General features: G+C 56.4%; 2 protein-coding genes across 2 annotated transcripts; both read right to left on the bottom strand.

The window, feature by feature from the left end:
• Positions 1-1,104: 1,104 nt before the first annotated feature.
• LOC135995971 (fas-binding factor 1 homolog) lies at positions 1,105-5,520 on the bottom strand. The gene is given in 7 exon segments (XM_065647625.1): positions 1,105-1,422; positions 2,007-2,130; positions 2,486-2,630; positions 2,736-2,853; positions 3,039-3,212; positions 4,787-4,924; positions 5,368-5,520. Coding segments are annotated over 7 exon segments (1,080 nt in total). The 3' UTR covers positions 1,105-1,194.
• A 2,721-nt stretch (positions 5,521-8,241) lies between these two features.
• On the bottom strand, positions 8,242-15,953 carry LOC135996094 (fas-binding factor 1 homolog; the record flags this gene model as incomplete). The annotated part of the gene is given in 17 exon segments (XM_065647824.1): positions 8,242-8,753; positions 9,336-9,581; positions 9,767-9,943; positions 10,752-10,905; positions 11,224-11,331; positions 11,852-12,058; positions 12,419-12,519; positions 12,717-12,801; positions 13,283-13,470; positions 13,561-13,666; positions 13,730-13,866; positions 13,987-14,099; positions 14,382-14,515; positions 14,737-14,866; positions 15,415-15,729; positions 15,732-15,887; positions 15,890-15,953. Coding segments are annotated over 17 exon segments (2,637 nt in total), but the record flags the coding sequence as incomplete, so codon positions are not given.
• Positions 15,954-18,157: the final 2,204 nt, after the last annotated feature.

Below are 18,157 nucleotides of genomic sequence, written 5' to 3'. Positions count from 1 at the left end.
GTTCAGCTGGACCCTCCTGTGTTTCAGTCTGTGCCCGTTGCCCCTCACCCTGGCGTTGGGCACCACTGAACAGAGTCTGGTCCATCCTCTGACACCCACCCTGAGATATTGGATCACATTGATCAGATCCCTCTCAGCTTCTCTGCTCCAGCTCAACAGCCCCAGCTCTCTCAGCCTTTCCTCACAAGAAAGATGCTCCAGACCCATCAGCATCTTTGTAGCCCAGCGCTGGACTCTCTCCAGTAATTCCTTGTCCTTCTTAAACTGGGGAGCCCAGAACTGGACACACAACTCAGATGGGGCCTCACCAGGGCAGAGCAGAGGGGGAGGATTCACCTCCCTCAACCTGCTGGCCACGCTCCTCCTCATGGACCCCGGGTACCATCGACCTTCTTGGCCACAGGGCGCGTTGCTGGCTCATGGTCAACCTGTTGTCAACCAGAACTCCTGTGACAGCTCGGCCCTACCACGGCCGGCGGGATCCACCCCTACGGGGGCAACTGCCTCCCGGTAGCGCTGGCCGGGTGGCCAGTGGCACTCGCCCTGACGGATGGAGGCCAGACAAACAGGGCAGCTGGAGCTGTACTGGGTTCACTGGGCACCAGGACCTTCTGGTAAAAGCAACAGCTTTCCTCTGCTAATCCAGACAGCCCTGCGCGAGCCCCGAGTCAATATAAAAACAAACTGAAGGAAATCAGACAAAGCTCCTTGGGAATGCATGGGGAGGAAAAAACAGCCTGGACACCTCACTTGGGATTGTTGTTTTCTGCAAGATGGCCTTTAAAAACCAGAAGAACCTCCCAGAACAACCTCCAGACCCAAGGACCTGGGTCAACTGATTTCTGCCCTCAAACACCGGCTTCATCATTCCAGGTCAAATTGGCAGTTTCTCCAACTACCATCTGTGGGTTTTTTGGCTCCAGAGAAGGACGAGAATTTCCTTCCCAGCTCCATCAGCAAAGTGGTGCCACACACAGATTCCTGTGCACAAAACTGTCACAGAAATGTTCTTGACCCCAGGTTTCCCATACCAGAATCTCAGACGTTTGTGCTTTAAAAAATAATTTAATTATAAGATACAAAACAACTTGAAAGGTACAGCAAAGAAACAGTCCAGACTGGGGGCCTTTCAGGGGTTGGAACACAAGGCAAAAGAGACTTGGGCTTTTAAACCCATTTCTCTTAAGAAACCCTCTAAGAAATGGTGGTCAGGAGCAGGGAGGACGGCCGGGATGCTGGCAGAGGTGAAGTGCAGTAGGGCGCTTTCCTCAGGATCTCCAGAAATAACTGCGTAACCTCAAAGAAATCGTGGTCCGGAGAAGGGCAGAAGGACGGACGGGATGCTGACAGACATGAAGTGTTGTATCGAGCTTTCTTGAGGGACTCCAAGAAGATCTTCTCCCTTTCTAAGTAATCATCCTCCTGAGAAGAGAGGAAGGATGGGTGGGAATGATCCCAGAAAGTGCCACAGAAACAGGGTCACAGTCCAAGGTGTTGCTCATCAACAAGAGAAGGATCCCAAAGCCTCCCTCGTACCATGGCCCCCCATGAAGGGGACCCCTCCTCATGCTCCTCCAGAGCCTAGAACCTCACAGTCTGAGCAAGACCCGCAGGGGAAGCCTCCAAGAGCGTCCCTGCCTGGGGAAAGACCCAGCAGGGACCTGACGGCACAGGATGGGGACACCACAAAGCCAGAGTCCAGCAGAGCCAGCGTCTCCCACCCAGGGAAGGGCTGAGCAGAGGGCAACCCCTTCGAGCCGAGGACGATGTCCATCTCAGGTTGGACGTGGAGCCAGCCTGAGACAAGCTGCGAGCATCCCCCTCTCCTTGCCTCTGCTGTCACTCCTCTGGCTGCCCGCGGCTCCTTCCAGCCCACCCGGCCCAGCCCAGGGCTCAGCCCTGATCTCAGGAGACCCCCGAGGCTCTCAGGGCCCTGTCGGGTTCACCCAGCCCAGCTCCGCCAGCAGCTCCGCAGCCCCTTCCAGCCCCGCTCTCCCCTGCCTCACCCACTGGGCCTGGAACTTCAGCAGCTGCACCTGGGCACTGAGCACGGGGTTGTCGGCCACGGGCAGGGACTCCCCGATATCCCGCGGGCTGTGCCGAGGGAGCGTCCTAGTGGGAGGCAGAAAGTCTGGAACAGGAGCCGGAGTGCGAGATGCTGCCATTAGATGAACTGCAGACGTAGACACCACAGCATCCCTTGTTCTGCTGCCTGCGTGTCCCTGCAGCGGGGTCCTCCCCAGCCTCCCAGGACAAACGGGCTTTAACTCGCCTGCCTCTCCCCTCCTGCCCCCTCCAGGCACTGCCCTGGCTCAGAGAGCTCCGCTGAGCCCCTGCAGAGGACGAGAGGGCAACTCGCACCTGAGGTTTATATGCAGGGGCACTAAACCAGCCCCCAGGACCATCCCAAGCCTCCTGAGACACAGGTACAAGCGCAGCTGCCCCCCAGCAAGTCCCTTCCCACCTGCAGCGTGCGGAAGCCTCAGCCAGGGTGCTGGAGAGACCATCGGTCGGGGCACCGAGGTCCTGGGCTGTGGTCAGCGGTGTCACAGGGTGGTTGGGCAGCTCCTCACGGGGCTATTCATGCCGTCTCCTCTGGTGAGCCGTGCTCAGCCGCTGCTGCACGGTCTCTGGGAGAAAGGGAGAGAGAGAAGCTGTCAGAAAAGCTTCAGGCCTTGTGCACCGTGGCCCCTGGCCCAGTTGGGAGGGTGAGGAGACACTTCCCTGATGCAGACGCTCCTGCTGCTTCAGTTGCTCCTGCTGCAGGACCTGCAGCTTGTCGCGGAACTGGGATTCCATCCTGTGTGCCTCCCCCAGGGCTCGCTCCCCCTCCGCGTGCTTCTGGGCTAAGAGCTGCAAGGCAGAGCGGCTGGGGAGCTTGGGGACAGGGACCCTCGCTGCCCTGGGCTGGGGCTCCTCTGCGCGTCCCCTTGTTCCCCTCCCGGCACAGGATTCACGACTTCAGGAAGGCTGTGAGACCCCGGCTGTGCTGCCGGCCCGTGCTCGGCTGCGAACCGTGGTGCAGACGCTGCGCTTACCTCATTGGCGCTTCTCGTCAGCTCCTCCTGCTGCTGGACACGCAGCGCGGCCCCGTTCACCTTCTTCTCCAGCCTCAGCTCCTGCCAGGCCTCGTCCAGCCTCTGCCTGTCTCTCGCCAGCTGCTCCTCCTTGGCTTTCAGCTCCTGGCCCTGCATCTTCAGCTCTGCCCGCTCCTAGGGTGGGCACGGGGGAAACCGATGCATCACCTGCCCTGTCCCTGACACCATCTCACGTCTTCCCAAGGGGAGGCAGAGCCCCTGTTGAGCTCCTCCTGTGGCCGCTTTGGGTGCAGAGCAACAGCCCTCGGTTCTGCAGGTCACTGCACACGTTCTCCATGTTCTCACTGAAGATCTAACGACCTTGGGCAACTGATTTCTCCCCTCAAATACTGACTCCATCATTCCAGGACAAATTTCCAGTTTCTACCATCACTGCATGTGGGTTTTCACATCAAATCCCCATAATTAACAGTTGCAAAATGCTTTGAGATAGTGCTACAAAAATAGTAACAGTTGAAAGAAGGGCAGAACGTCTATTATCAGCACCTGGTTGATTAGTACTACTTGGTTTTGTCCTCAGAGCAGTATCACTATCTTGTGCTGGGGATGGAACAGAGGCCAAAGGAGTTTCTGCAGGGCAGCAAAAGAAGGGGGTGCTGGAAAACACGAATGTGTCTTCTGGAAAGCTGAAGGAAGCAGAGGCTCCAGAGAAGGACGAGTATTTCCTTCCCAGCTCCATGAGCAAAGTAGTGCCACATGCAGATTCACGTGCACAAAACTGTCGCAGAAATGTTCTTGACCCCAGGTTTCCCATAGCAGAGTCTCACACGTTAGTATTTAAAAAATCATCTCTTTACAAGATTAAAAACAACTTAAAAGGTACAGCAAAGAGACAGTCCGGACAGGGGCCTCTCGGCGGGAGGGACCACAAGACTCTATGTGAACAGAGACCTTCTCAGGTTGGCCAGAAGCATTCCCCTGCCCAACTGGTAAAGCTGGAAAAGTCACTAAAGCTTTGTTAAATGAGACCATACCCCGATTTGGGGTCCCCGCTGTGATGTCCTCTGATAGAAGACAGGTAAGTTCAAGCCACAGCAGCTTCTACTGTGTCTTTAGGCATTAAAGTGCATAACCAAACCCAAAGTGTATCCAAACCAAAGCCAAAATTCTTTTGCAATAGAGATCTACAAAATATTATCATCTCGGGTTGCGGTACGGCATAGCTCTTTGTCACCCCACAACAGTACCTAATCGAGCATTGTCGCGTAATGCAAGTAAAAATTATTAGCATTAAAATTAGAGTCACAAACATCAACAGCTACTTTGACTAGGTCGAATCCGTAGCCATGAAGCAAGCTTATGCCAAATTTCTTCAGAACTCCAAGATGTATCATCTTCAGTGACTTCATGTCATACTTTAGTTGATTCCCAAAAGGATTTGCGGTTGCTCCTATTTCAATACCGTGGGCAAAGCCCAAATTTGCTTTGTAAGAGTCTTTAGCTTGTACCAAAAGCAAAATTCACTATTGGCAAGACTATAATTATCACCAATAATGCTAACGAGGGATATTTAGTTGTTTCAGATTCGACCTGTCCACATTTTTCCTTTAGTTCATGTTGGGCTATAATAGTTTTCACTAAAGACCCGTGTAAAGGCCACCTTGGAGTAAAAGCATTTGTTACTGCACTCGTACTTTTTAGAGTCACTGAGATCAACGCTGAGAGAATTGGACAGCGGAAGGTCCTACTGGCTCCGACGTCTGTTTCTTATCTGCTGCTTTCTTCACTCTTGAATACTGAATCCAGGCAGGTTGCTCTTTAATCTTGATGGCAGTAAAGGCCGGCAGCAATACCTGGAACAGCCCATTCCACTTCTCTTCTGAAGGCTGACATGAAAAAGCTTTAACGGAAACTTCATCTATTGGCTTGAAAGAAAAGACTTCAGTTTTCTTTGGCTCGAGGCTTCACTCTAATTCTGAGCAGCGCTAAAGGTAGTGCTTGATTCTACTTCCAGTTAGTTTCTTGACAAATTCTGTTTATCTGCTGTTCGATTATATAACTCAGTTTCTTTTCCACCTGCCCACTTGCTTAAGACTTGTAGAGAGTTGGCAACTGCCAATCGATCTCTGATGCTCTACTGACTTGCAGCACTACCTGTGCAACAAAACGGGGCCCTCTATCAGAGGACATCACAGCGGGTACCCCAGATCGGGGTATGATCTCATTTAACAAAGCTTTAGTTACTTTTCCAGCTTTACTAGTTGGGCAGGGGAATGCTTCTGGCCAACCTGAGAAGGTCTCTGTTCACATACCGCAAGGTAGAGTTTACTGATGGTGGTTCGAGGAGACAGCCACCCGGGATCGGAGACATCGCTCTCATATCTCTCTCTGTCTTTTCAGCAGCTTGTCTCGCAGTATCAGCTGCCAATTTATTTCCAGCTTCCTGATCAGTGTCTCCTTTTCGATTCTCCTTGAAATGCATGACGGCAACTTGTCCAGTAACAGCCCGGCTTCCGACAATTGGAGTACCATGTTTAATCTGTTCTCCTTGTGCTGTTAATAAACTTGGGCCTTTTCAAATGGTCCATGGGCTTGCAGCACTCCCAAAGCATACTTGGAATCAGTGCAAATATTACTCTTCTTCTCTCTGGATAATTCTAAAGCTCGTGCGTGTGCAGCTGTCTGGGCAGAAGCCCCAGGAGGCAAAGGTTTAGCTTCGATTACCTCGTGGGTAGTTGGTAGGGCATACCCAGCTTTATGTACTCCTTGCTTTACAAAGCTGCTTCCATCAGTGAACCAGGAGTCTTCAGCGTCTTCCTGTTCCTTTAAATCCCGTCTGCTGGAGTAAACAGCTCCCATTGTTTCCAAGCAATCCTGGACCACAGGCTCTGAAACAGATCCACTGAGGAAAGGGGCTGCATTGACAATGTTGGTAATGGCAATATTCACATCACCTTGTTCCACCAATACCGCCTGGTATTCAGGAATCTCCAGCGAGATAACCCATGGGTACCTTTTGGTTCCAGTACGGTTGTGACTGTGTGGGACACCAATACGGTCATTTTCTGTCCCCTGGTGAACTCAGGAGCTTCCTATACAGCGAGTGCAAGAGCTGCCACAGCTCCAAGACATCCAGGCCAGCCTTTGCTCGCTTCATCTGACTGCTTAGGGAAGCAGCCACCGCTCGGTTCTGAGGACTCAATTGCTGCGCTAGAACACGCCAAGCAATGCTTGGCCTTTCGTGTGAGTATAACTAAAACGGCTTGGTGATATCTGGGAGACCCAGGTTCTTGGTTTAGTTGTGCAAATGCCCTCAAATGCTTCTCTTGTCCAATTCAACTTGGAAGTCTTTTTGTTTCACGGTTCATACAAAAGCTTTACTAAAAGTCCAAAATTATAAACTCCAAGTCTGCACCAACGTGCCATTCTAAGAAATGTCCAGCAAATAGCTTCTTTTTGCTCCATCCCCAGCCCTGGCTGCCCTCCGGAGATCTCGAATCCCAGATAAGTCACTTGGTGCTGTATCAGCTGGGCTTTCTGTTGGGAAGCTCGACACCCACTACATCTCACAAAATTTAGCAAACTTACAGTGCATTGCATACGGTCTTCTTTGGTTTCTGTGGCTATCAGGAGATCACAAAGTCTCATTTCCTGGAGGAGCTTCCCCGCTCTCAAGTTCTGCATTCTTTGATTTACTAGGAACTCTTGAAGCCCGTAGCCCTGGAAATACTCGATCCAACATTTCCTGAGGTCTATGGCTTTGCTTGTCAGTTTGAATCACTGCCAAATTTAAAAGCTCAATTCTTTTATCTTGAATGTCACTTCACCTTGCTTGAATGTTATTATTGCTTGCAATTGTTTTCATAAGTCTCGTCTCCGTAACAGTTTTGGAGACCCAGGCATAGATGAGAACTTAGGAATTCCAATTTGTTTTCCCAATTTCTATTTCATTGGCTGTTGAGGAAAGCTTTCTCTTCTTGGCCAGTAGCTCCCACAACAGTTACAAAATCTTCATCTAATGGTATCAATTCCTGATTCAAAACTGAATGAGACGTTCCAGTATCAACTAAACACTCTGATTCTTTTCCCTGTTTTCCTCGTCTCTCTCCTGAGTTTCACCACCTCGGAAGGGCAGGGCAAATAATCTTCAATTCTACACCCCGTGGGGACACACACTCTTCTATCTCGCCCTCCCCTCTCATCAGGGGAGTTTCCTGTCTTATTCTACACGCTGAACGGCATCGTTTCAACTTCCCCTGAGCTTTATTCCGCTCCCTTTTTCATGTGAACACAGCTGGATCCTGTGGTGGCAAGTTAATACCGCATTCTGCCTGCCACTCTGGGGGTTTTCGCAAAGTGAAAAACGTATCAGCATACATGACCTGAGCCCACTTTCCTTCTCTCTTCAAGAATAACGTTCACGTGGCATAATTCAGAGTTTCATTCAGAGGCCACTTTTCCTCATCATCTAATTTATACAATGGCGACTGAATATAATATGTCAGCAAGGTTTCTCTATTCACATTATCACCAGGTGGTTCCCCAATCTCCTTCCTGTGAGCTAACATAAGGTTAGTATGAAGTTAGTTATAACGGATGAGTTTCTTACTATTAATTACTAGTCAAATATAAGCTAAGCGCTCTGCTTCTAAACAACGTGTTCCTTAATCTTCAGGTCTCTTTGTCAGGCAGAACGATTTAAAACTTGAAAAATATCCCCTCGTTTTGCAGGTGGTTAGAAAGCATTTGCCATGTTGTCGTTGGTTAACCATGGGGACATCTTTGTAACTTAATCCCAGTCTACATTAATTTAGCAGCTTCTCTTCAGTCCAGAGAAGGGAGGACGGTCGGGATGCCGGCAGAGGTGAAGTGTTGTAGGGCGCTTTCCTCAGGATCTCCATAAATAACTGCATAACAGCAAAGAAACGGTCTGGACTTGGGGCCTCTCAGCAGGAGGAGCATGAGACAAAAGAGACTTCGGCTTTTAAAGCCCCACAGTCTGTGCACCCGCTCTTCACGTATCCTTCACAAGCCTGTTGGTCCAGTGGTAATTTTGGGTCGGGGGCCTTCGTTGTTTCTTCTTGGATTCTCTTCCTCTGTCTTCCAGGCAGTTTTTTCTCTGTCCTTATTGCGATATTTTGAAGCATAGAATACAACTAAAGGAATTTAAGTGATTAAACTTATTCTGCAACAGTCCTCCCTTTGTGTTTATTAAGCATCCCTGCTAATGTGTCCAAACGAACTCCTGAAGTCTCTAAGGCCTTGAACTCGTAACCACAGTCTCACATACGATGTTATTACAAGTCACGACAGAACCAGAGCTGACAGAACGGCCACTGGAGCAGAGCCTGATGAAAGGTTCCTGTAGCAGCTGTAGAGTGGCACTCGCCCTGAGGGATGGAGGCCAGACCAACTGTGGCGTCACGGGCGCTGGGGAAGAACTTCGCACTCTGAACTCTCCGAGATCGTTTTTGAAGAGAAAGGAAGAAAGAAAATCCTCTAAGAAATGGTAGGCCGGAGAAGGGAGGACAGATTGACTACTTGCACAGGTGGAGATGCTTTCCTCAGGGCCTTCATAAATGAACGCGTATACTCAATGTCATCGTCCACGGAAGAGGAGGAGGGTGGAGGGGTTGTTGACAGTCGTGAAGTGTTGTATCGTGCTTTCCTGAGGGACTCCAAGAAGTTTCTCTCCTCCTCTAAGCGTTTGTCCTCCTGAGAAGAAAGGAAGGATGGGTGGGAATGATCCCAGAAAGTGCCACAGAAACAGAGTCGCAGTCCAAGGTGTTGCTCATCAACAAGAGAAGGATCCCAAAGCCTCCCTCGTGCCATGGCCCCCTATGAATGTGACCCCTCCCTGGCTCCTCCAGAGCCCAGAACCTCACAGTCTGAGCAGGACCCGCAGGGGAAGCCTCCAAGAGCGTCCCTGCCTGGGGAAAGACCCAGCAGGGACCTGACGGCACAGGATGGGGACACCACAAAGCCAGAGTCCAGCAGAGCTGGCATCTCCCACCCAGGGAAGGGCTGAGCAGAGGGCAACCCCTTCGAGCTGAGGACGATGTCCATCTCGGGTTGGACGTGGAGCCAGCCTGAGACAAGCTGCGAGCATCCCCCTCTCCTTGCCTCTGCTGTCACTCCTCTGGCTGCCCGCGGCTTCTTCCAGCCCACCCGGCCCAGCCCAGGGCTCAGCCCTGATCTCAGGAGACCCCCCGGCTCTCAGGGCCCCGTCGGGTTCACCCAGCCCAGCTCCGCCAGCGGCTCCGCAGCCCCTTCCAGCCCCGCTCTCCCCCGCCTCACCTGCTCGGCCTGGTACTTCAGCAGCTCCACTTGGGCGCTGTACGTGGAAGCTAAGGAGGCCTTTTCCTGGTCCAGACGCCACTCCTGCTGCTTCAGCTGTTCCTGCTGCTGCTTCAGCTGCTCCTGCTGCTGCTTCAGCTGCTCCTGCTGCTGCTGCAGGACCTGCAGCTTGTCCCAGAACTCGCGCTGCATCCTGCGTGCCTCCCCCAGGGCTCGCTCCCCCTCCGCGTGCTTCTGGGCCAAGAGCTGCAAGGCAGAGCGGCTGGGGAGCTTGGGGACAGGGACCCTCGCTGCCCTGGGCTGGGGCTCCTCTGCGCGTCCCCTTGTTCCCCTCCCGGCACAGGATTCATGACTTCAGGAGGGCTGTGAGACCCTGGCTGTGCTGCCAGCCCATGCACCGCTACGAACCGTGGTGCAGACGCTCGGCTTACCTCTTTCGAGCTTCTCATCAGCTCCTCCTGCTGCTGGACACGCAGCGCGGCCCCGTTCACCTTCTCCTTCTCCAGCCTCAGCTCCTGCCAGGCCTTATCCAGCCTCTGCCTGTCTCTCGCCAGCTGCTCCTCCTTGGCTTTCAGCTCCTGGCCCTGCATCTTCAGCTCTGCCCGCTCCTAGGGTGGGCACGGGGGAAACCGATGAATCACCTGCCCTGTCCCGGACACCATCTCACGTCTTCTGAGGGGGAGGCAGAGCCCCTGTTGAGCTCCTCCTGTGGCCGCTTTGGGTGCAGAGCAACAGCCCCCGGTGCTCCAGCAGTGCCCTCACCCCTCCACCTGTGGGGACCAGGGCTGGCAGAGCTGGGACCGGACACACACACACACTCCTTCCTCAGAACGGACGCAGCCCCTCACCGTGCTGCACACCCTCAAACACGCTCACCGCACAGCAGTTCCTCGGCACTGGAAATACCCAGCCTGAGTGGTCCTTTGCCACCCTGGCAGCCCTGAAAAATGCAGCTCTGCCGCACTGTCTGTGCCACATGTCCCCTCTGGACAGCCCTGGGGGGAGCAGAACTGGCTCTGGACACGTCGCCGTGGCACGGGGAGGTTTTGCCTCATCCACCGTGGGGGTTTCCTCTCCCCAGACTCACAACAGAGGCGGCTGCGCCTGGTCTGGCTGCCCAAACTCCTCACGGGTAAAGGGGAGAGACAGAGTTGATGCTTCAGTCAACATCTGAAACGGGCTGGTGGAGCCTGTTCCTGGGACACCCCCATTCTCACCACCCCGAGCGACATCCCTGTCACCAGAAGGCAGCGCTGAACATCTCCCTGGTGAGCAGGACCCACCCGTGAGCCTGCCAGATGCTGCAGGGACAGACACCATTCACGGGCTCCAGGCCGGGGACCTCCTGTGGGCCAGAGAAACGCCCCGGACCCAGCCAGGAGCCTGGCCCGGGCAGAGGACACAGCGTGGGCTCACCTGCTCCAGCAGCCGAGTCTGCTCGCCCAGCCTGGCCTCCGTGTTGGTCACCAGCTCCTGGACACGGCTCCGCTCCTCCTCCATGTCCCTCTTGCACATGTTCTGCAGGTCACTGGAGAACTTCTCCATCTTCTCAATGATGCCGTCCAGAGACCTGTGCAGAGGAGCGAGGGGAGGGTCACCCTGGGGGACACACTTTGTCTCACTGCGAACGAGACGGGGACGTGTGCTGGGCCATAGGCCGGGCAGCCCTGCCCCGAACCTCTCGGGATCAGAGCACAGCCGGAGGAAGATGCAGCTGCTGCTTCGGGGAGCACAGACAGATACTAAATAACAGCCCAGCATCCCTGGGGCCTGCGGGTGGGAGAGAGGATGGGCCCTGCTCCTCCTGTGCTGCGGGCCTGGTTTCCCGGAGGACAGGGAACGCCCTGGCCAGGGATCAACGCGGGGACACGACACCGGCTGTCCGTACCTGGTGTGTGAAGTGGTGCTGGTCAGCACATCCATCTCTTGCTCTTTCAGCCACTTCACGTGCTGGAGCTGCTCCTCGTGTTTCTTGCGCAGTTCCTGGACAGACCCCCTGCAGGACACGGGGAAGGAGCCCAGCATGGGCTGTTACAAACTGGTGCTCCCCGTGACGGGCACCGTGGAAGAGGCTCGGTCGTGGGGCTGAGAACCAGGTCCCAGGAGCTGAGCTGGCAGGGTGGTCTGTCACGGGGAATCCCACAGACTGCCATCCACATCTGGGACGGACCACATCTGGGGGTTATGGGCTTCTCTGCCTAAAACCAGATTTCTCATTGACCCAAACTATGCAGACATCAGCAACTCATTGTTCTGAATAAAAGGAATCTGGGGGAGAGAAAACATGGGGTTCAGCATCTTTCAAAATGCAATGCATTCCGTCGGGATGATGTCTCCAGCCAGATCTCCCTGTCTCCAGCTGCAAAGCAAATCCCCACTCCAAAAGCCACTGAGCTGCCCTCAACCCAGCGCTTCTGGACTCTCCTTTCTCCTTTCACCATCTCCCCAAACCGTTCCCTGGTTCCTTCACCCAGAGCGGGGGTACCGGCACCACATGCCGCTCGTGCCGCTCTCACCTCTGCAGCTCCCGCAGCCGCTGCAGCTCCAGCCGGTGCTGCTCCCGCAGCTCCTCCAGGTCCAGCCGGTGCTGCGCCAGCAGCTCTGCCCGATCGCGCGCCGTGTCCTGCCACTGCTGCCGCAGCTGAGCCACCAGCTGCTCGTTCTGCTGCCGCAGCATCTCCACCCGCTGCCCGTAGTTCTCCTCCAGTAGGGTCACTGAGGTCCTGCCCGGAGAGAGCCCGTGAGGGGTCACGGCACCGAACAAGTGTTACTTTCATTGCAGTACCCGGCACTCTGCACCCAAAGGGCACACGGGGATTTAGCAGCAGATCGGTGTTGCTGTGTGCGTGGGGAAACTGAGGCAGGGGCTGCTTCGCTCTCCGCATTCTGAGCCCTGAGCCCTCTGCTGCTGCCCAGTGCGGTGCCCTGGTTGGGGACTTGCTGGCAAAGGGACAGGCCCCTCCTCTTGTCACCCACCCAGGGAGGATTTGGGACGCGCCCCAGCACTGTCCCCTCAGGGGAGCTGGATGGGGCTGTAGGCGAGGACCTGCCGGAGGAGGGGAGCACAGGCCAGAGCCCGCTACCTGTGGCTGCTCTTCTGGAGATCCAGGTACTCCCGGTGCTGCTGCTGCGCACTCTCCAGCAACAGTTTGTGATGCGCCCGCTCCTCCTCCAGCATCCGCACCTGCCGGGCACCCGGGGAGAAGGTTCTTGTGCTGCCCCGGGGACAGAACCCCCACAGCAGCACTCGGTGGCCATTGGCATCTCTGGACAGGGAGGTTGCTCCTCTCTCCCGTCACCCTGATGCTGTTTGGAGCAGACGTGGCCCCTTCTCCTCCCCCTGGCTCACCCATGTCCCCCTCCACAGGCGCTGGGGCTCACCTGGCTCTCCAGCTCTGCCACACGGGCCTGGGCGCTCAGCAGCTCTGCCCGACACTCCGATGCTGCTGGGGAGGCGGCCAGCTGGCTGCAGGCAAAAAGCACCCGATGTGGTCAAGCCGAGGAGGCCATGAGAGACAAGATCCCTCCCCAACACCAGCTCCTGCCTCGCAGCTGAAAGCCTCCGTCCCGCTCGGCTGCGGCAGGATTCAGCCTTTTGGCTGCCGAGGGAGCAAAGACCCCAACAGCTCCAAGCCTGGTGCTCCCCTCGCTGCACCCACCCCCTTCCCCGGGCACCCCCAGCTCACAGCCCCTGCCCGCCGCTCGAGGCACTTGGGCTGCAATTCCCTTCTGAGCCCCGTTCGGACGGCACAAGTCTGAACCCGCACAGGGGAACGGGACTGTGGGCTGGATCAGCGGGACAAAGACCCGTGGCATTACCCCAACCGGAGACGAGAAAGTGCTTAAATGAATTTCATAACTCTGAGGCAGGCGTTGCTGAGAGCTGCTGCTGGAGCAGCCACACGTGGAGCAGACGGGAGCGCTGCGGCCATTGACCGGACTTTTACCTGACGGGAGAGCAGGGACCCGGCCCTTCGCCCGCGGTCTCTGAGGGCTCGGCCTTTGTGTCTTGGGCCTCCGAGGGCTCGGCCTTTGTGTCTTGGGTTTCCGAGGGCTCGGCCTTTGTGTCTTGGGCCTCCGAGGGTTCCGCCTTTTTCTCTTGTGCCTCCGAGGGCTCAGCCTTTTTCTCTTGGGCCTCTGAGGGCTCAGCCTTTTTCTCCTGGGTCTCTGAGGGCTCGACCTTCTTCTCCTGGGTCTCCATGGTCTTGGCCTCTATCTTCTGCACCTCGGCCTGTGCTTCGGCTTTCCTGCGAGCCAAGGCAGCCGTCAGCCAGTCCATCGGGTCGGGTTTAGCCGCTGCCTCCTCTGCAGCCCCGAGCTGGCTGGCGGGGCTGGGCCGCCCGGCTGCGGCAGGGCTGGGGATGCTGAGTGCCGGGCTGCCCTTGGCTGGGGACAGCGGGTCCGGGTCCAGGAAATCGTCATCCTCCAAGCCCAGCCAGTCGTCTCCGCCCCTTCTTCTCTGCACGGGGTTCCGTCTGCCTGGACGACGAGGTGTGGAGCGGAGCTCTGGGTTCGGTTCGCTGCCGCTGATCTCGGCAGAAAACCTGAGGAAGGAGAAGCAGCTGCAGACCTGCCTGCAAGGGGATGCGGGGACCTGCCTGCTCAGCCGCAGGGACAGCGGGGTGGTGGCTGGAGCTACAGACACACGCACAGCACCGTACCTCACCGACTGCCCCGTTGCCGGCTGGACCGCGGGCCTGGAGCCCATCGAGGGCTTGTAGGCTCCAAAGACAAGTTCCTCCTTGTCCCAACGCTTTTCCTCCTCTGTTCAGACAAGGAGCCTTGAGCCAGCGCCCAGAGGAGCAGCTGCTGCAAAGACACCAGCCCTCCCCTCCTCCTCCTCCTCCTCCCAGGCTGCCTCGAGGGCAGAGCACAACACTTCTGCATGAGCCGCCTTCCCCCGCGCTGACCCAGAGCCCGTTAACCGCCCTGCTCACCCCGACAGAAAGGGCATTTCCCCTGCAAGGGCATTACAAATAAAGCTCGCTAGCCCAAGCCAATGCTGTCAGCTCTGCAGACCTTCCCAACGTCCCTGGCTGGGCTCACCTGGCTGCTTTGGGAGCTTTTTATCCAGTTTGAACTCCCTATGCTCTCCCGTACCTGGCTTTTCCAGGACTTTGGCCACGGAGCCTCGTCCGAACAACTCATCCAGCTTGGAGCGCGCTGGCCGGAGCTCCTCTCTGTGGGGACACGGTGGCAGATGGTTTCTCCAGAGGCAGGGCTGTCCCTCCTCACACAGCCTGGCCAGGCTGCTCTGGCTCTTCTCTGCCAAACCAGCTGCTCTTGCCCCTTGCTGGAACCCACGGGCAGAAGCTCCAGCATCCCCCCCCAGCACGGTGGCACCGGCTCAACGTGCAGCCCGCCCCCTGCGTTACTCCCACCGCCTCCACACTGCCCTTACTCTTTTTTTGGGCCATTGCCAATTCCCATCGCATCCAACAGGTTGTCGTCATCAACATCTTCAAACGTCGACGTCTTCCTCCTCTGGACCGGGGCCACCGTGCGCAGGGGCGTCTGGCGTGGGGGTAGCTCTGGGGATGGGATCGCACATGGGAGGAGGTTTGAGCAGGGCAGGTGTTGGTTTTTTAAACAACAAGAGATCCAAGCAGCCCAGTGGGATTTATCGGGGAGAAAGGCCATTTGAGGGGAGCATCGGACCCATGAGCATCCCCGCTGCAGGAACAAGAGGGGAGAGTGCCTGTAACAGCCACAGTGCAGCCGGGACCCACCCAGACGTGCCCCCGCTGGGCTTTGCCGTGGACCGCGGATGCTACGGCCACCCAAATCCTGACCCCAAAAACTTGGTCTCATTTGGCACCGTGCAGAACAGGCCGGGTGAGGCCCAAGGGAAAATCTGAGCCTCCCTTCCCGCAAAGGAAAGGCCAGTTCTGTAACCTGTGGCACTCCCTGAGCTGTGGCACAACCAAGCCCGTTATTGAGTTGCTCTAGAAATGACCGCTCTGCTTAGTCACAGATGGGACTGGGTGGCTTTCGATTTCATCAGCTGGGACCTCACACAAACTCAGCCAGGCTGCTGATTCCTTTCCTACAAGGAGGAGGCATCCAGCAACCTGCTTACCTTTCCTGCTGCTCTGTTCCAGTGTTGTCTCAGAGCTGCTCTCAGTGCCACGTTTCACGGGCATCTTCCATGGCCCAGAACCGGGTTTCGATGTCCCCAGGAAATCCCAGTCCGCGTCGTCCTTGTCCTGGAAAGCAAGAGGATGAGGACGGGCACAGGGCGAGCGCTGCGGATGCCTCAGCACTGCTCTTCCCTTGGGAGGCTGGTGCTGGGGGCCGTGGCTGCAGCGCACGGGGGCTGAGATGGGGGGATTTCGGTACTTGAAACGCTCTGTGCCCTGAGTCCTGTGCTGAGATCCTGCTGCTGCCTCCGGAACACCCAAGCCCATTGCTTTGGGTGAGGGCTCTTCCTACGACGCTTGAGCCGAAACGCACCCAGGAAGGCTGGGCTGCAGCAGCATGTGCCCCCGGGCTTTGCTCCATCCTCGGTACCTGGAAGCCTGTCTCCCACCGGACACCCACTCCCCTCTCCTGTCTTTTCCCCCTGCCGGCGATGCCCGAGAGCTCAGCCCCAGCCCTCAGGACATCCAGACTCTCTCCCCAAATTTGGGCTCACCCCTGCAGCTGCCTTGTTCTCTGCAGGGACCTTGCTGAAGAAATCATCCTCTGCAAACCACCTGTCGGGGCGGGGAGCGGGTGCAGAAGCTGAGGACGGGGCAGGTCAGGAGGACGTGGGGAGCACGGAGAGATCTGAAAGGCACTCACTCCTTGCTGGCCCGCACGCTGCTGCTCCAGGCTCTCCCACCGCTGCTCCCGGCCGGCTGGGAAGCTCTGGCAGATGTAACACGGGGTTCAACTGGAAAAACGCAGGGAGAGAGCAGGATGATGGACACGGCCATAGCCCAGGCCTGGGCACTCCACAGGGGGATTTGCCAGCTTCTCATGGACCACAGAGGCTTTTAATCAGAGACAAACTTCCCTTCACCTCCCCAGACCGACGGACAACCTGTTCAGTGGCCTCTGGCTCTGGGAACCCGGCTGTCCCCCCTGCTCCCTGCTGCCTCCCCCCTCACAACTGGAGCCTCTCGCAGATCAAGGGCTGTTGCACCAGCAGCTCCTGCTCCCAGGAAGGGAGGACCAGGACAAGGATGCTGCCCTTTCAGCTGCAAAGAAGCTTCATTTTACCATCATATCCCCGCAGGTCCTCAAGGATGTCATCAATAGAGCCTGAAACAAGACAAATTCAAGGTGCTGAGGCAGGTGAGCTCATCAAGCTCGTGCAGAAAAGCTCCCAATGTCAACAAGGCTTGCTCTTCCGAGATCCCCCAAGAAGAAAGATTTGGGCTCAAGCACCAGCAATGTAATGTCTGCCATGTCTTCCACAGAGAGCTGCCAGGGCCAGGACTTGACTCCAAATGCACTGCTTCAGTATGAAGGGCAGCAAGAGGCCTCTAAACCAGCAGTTAGGGAGCAGGGGAGGGGAAGAACTGAAATAAACGCATATATTCTCCCCCAGATTTGGGAAAACCCACAGGAACAGAATATAGGAGCCCAGGAAGCAAATCCCTTTGACTGGAGAGGCAGGTGAATATGTTTGGGTCAGCAATGACACAATGCACTGAGCTGCACCTTTCACACAGGGATGGCGACCGTTCCGGTAGCCAGGGCTGCCACCTCATCCCAGTGTCCCCCCTCCTCCGTCCCAGGCATCCCCAGCACACCAAAGCACCTACGGACAGGGAAAGGAGACCACGCCAGTGTACTTACCACTTATGCTTCTCTTGGCTCGCGTAGCCTACGGAGAAAGGCAAATTCCCTCATTGCAAAACCAAGCGAGTCTGAGCTGGACTTTCTCAGCACACTAAAGCCAGAGGCAGGTTTCTTCAGAGAAGCCCAGCAGCACCAGCGAAGCCCTCGTCCCGCCCGCGCTGCTTGGGAAATGGCAGGTGAAACCCCGGGCAAGCAGAGAGATGTGACACCTTCAGTGACACCAGGGAGCTCAGCCCCTCCTGCCTGCCAGCTGGGCAGAAGCCCCCAGCCCTCGGGATGGCTCCTGCCTGCCAGCCAGTGCCACAGCAGCACTGGGGATTTCCCAGGCCTGCCTGAGCACCCATCACACTCACCATGGCAAGAGCCGGGCTTTCCCTTGCTCAAGATGGTCTCCTCGCAGATTCCTCCGCTGTCAGCCCCCGAGGGGGATCAAAGATCCTTGCTCACGTCCACACTCTGACCTGCAGGGAGAGGAGGATTTCCCGACTTGCTGTTAAACCTACGTCCCCCTGCCGCCCCCCCGGCTGGCTCCCTGCTGCTCGCGCCTCTCCAAGGCCCTGGAAACCAGGCTCCATCTCAGCCTTAAACACACCTGCAATCACAGAATCGCAGAAGTATTCTGGTTGGAAAAGACCCTCAAGATCATTGAGTCCAACCATAAACCTCACACTACCAAGTCCGCCCCCACCCCATGTCCCTGAGAACCTCATCTCTGCATCTTTCAAACCCCTCCAGGGATGGTGACTCCACCACTGCCCTGGGCAGCCTGTTCCAGTGCCCCACAGCCCTTTGGGGAAGAAATTGTTCCCCAGATCCAGCCTCAACCTCCCCTGCCGCAACTTGGGGCCGTTTCCTCTCATCCCAGCGCTTGTTCCTGGGGAGCAGAGCCCGACCCCCCCTGGCTCCAAGCTCCTTTCGGGCAGGTCAGAGATCAGAAGGTCTCCCCTCAGCTCCTGTTCTCCAGCTGAACCCCCAGCTCCCTCGGCCGCTCCCATCACACTTGTGCTCCAGCCCCTCACCAGCTCTCCTGCTCT

This window comes from Caloenas nicobarica, chromosome 18, assembly GCF_036013445.1.
Source record: "Caloenas nicobarica isolate bCalNic1 chromosome 18, bCalNic1.hap1, whole genome shotgun sequence".
NCBI lineage: Eukaryota > Metazoa > Chordata > Aves > Columbiformes > Columbidae > Caloenas > Caloenas nicobarica.
Note: the sequence above shows the minus strand (reverse complement) of the source record. Positions and strands in the feature narration are given on the sequence as shown.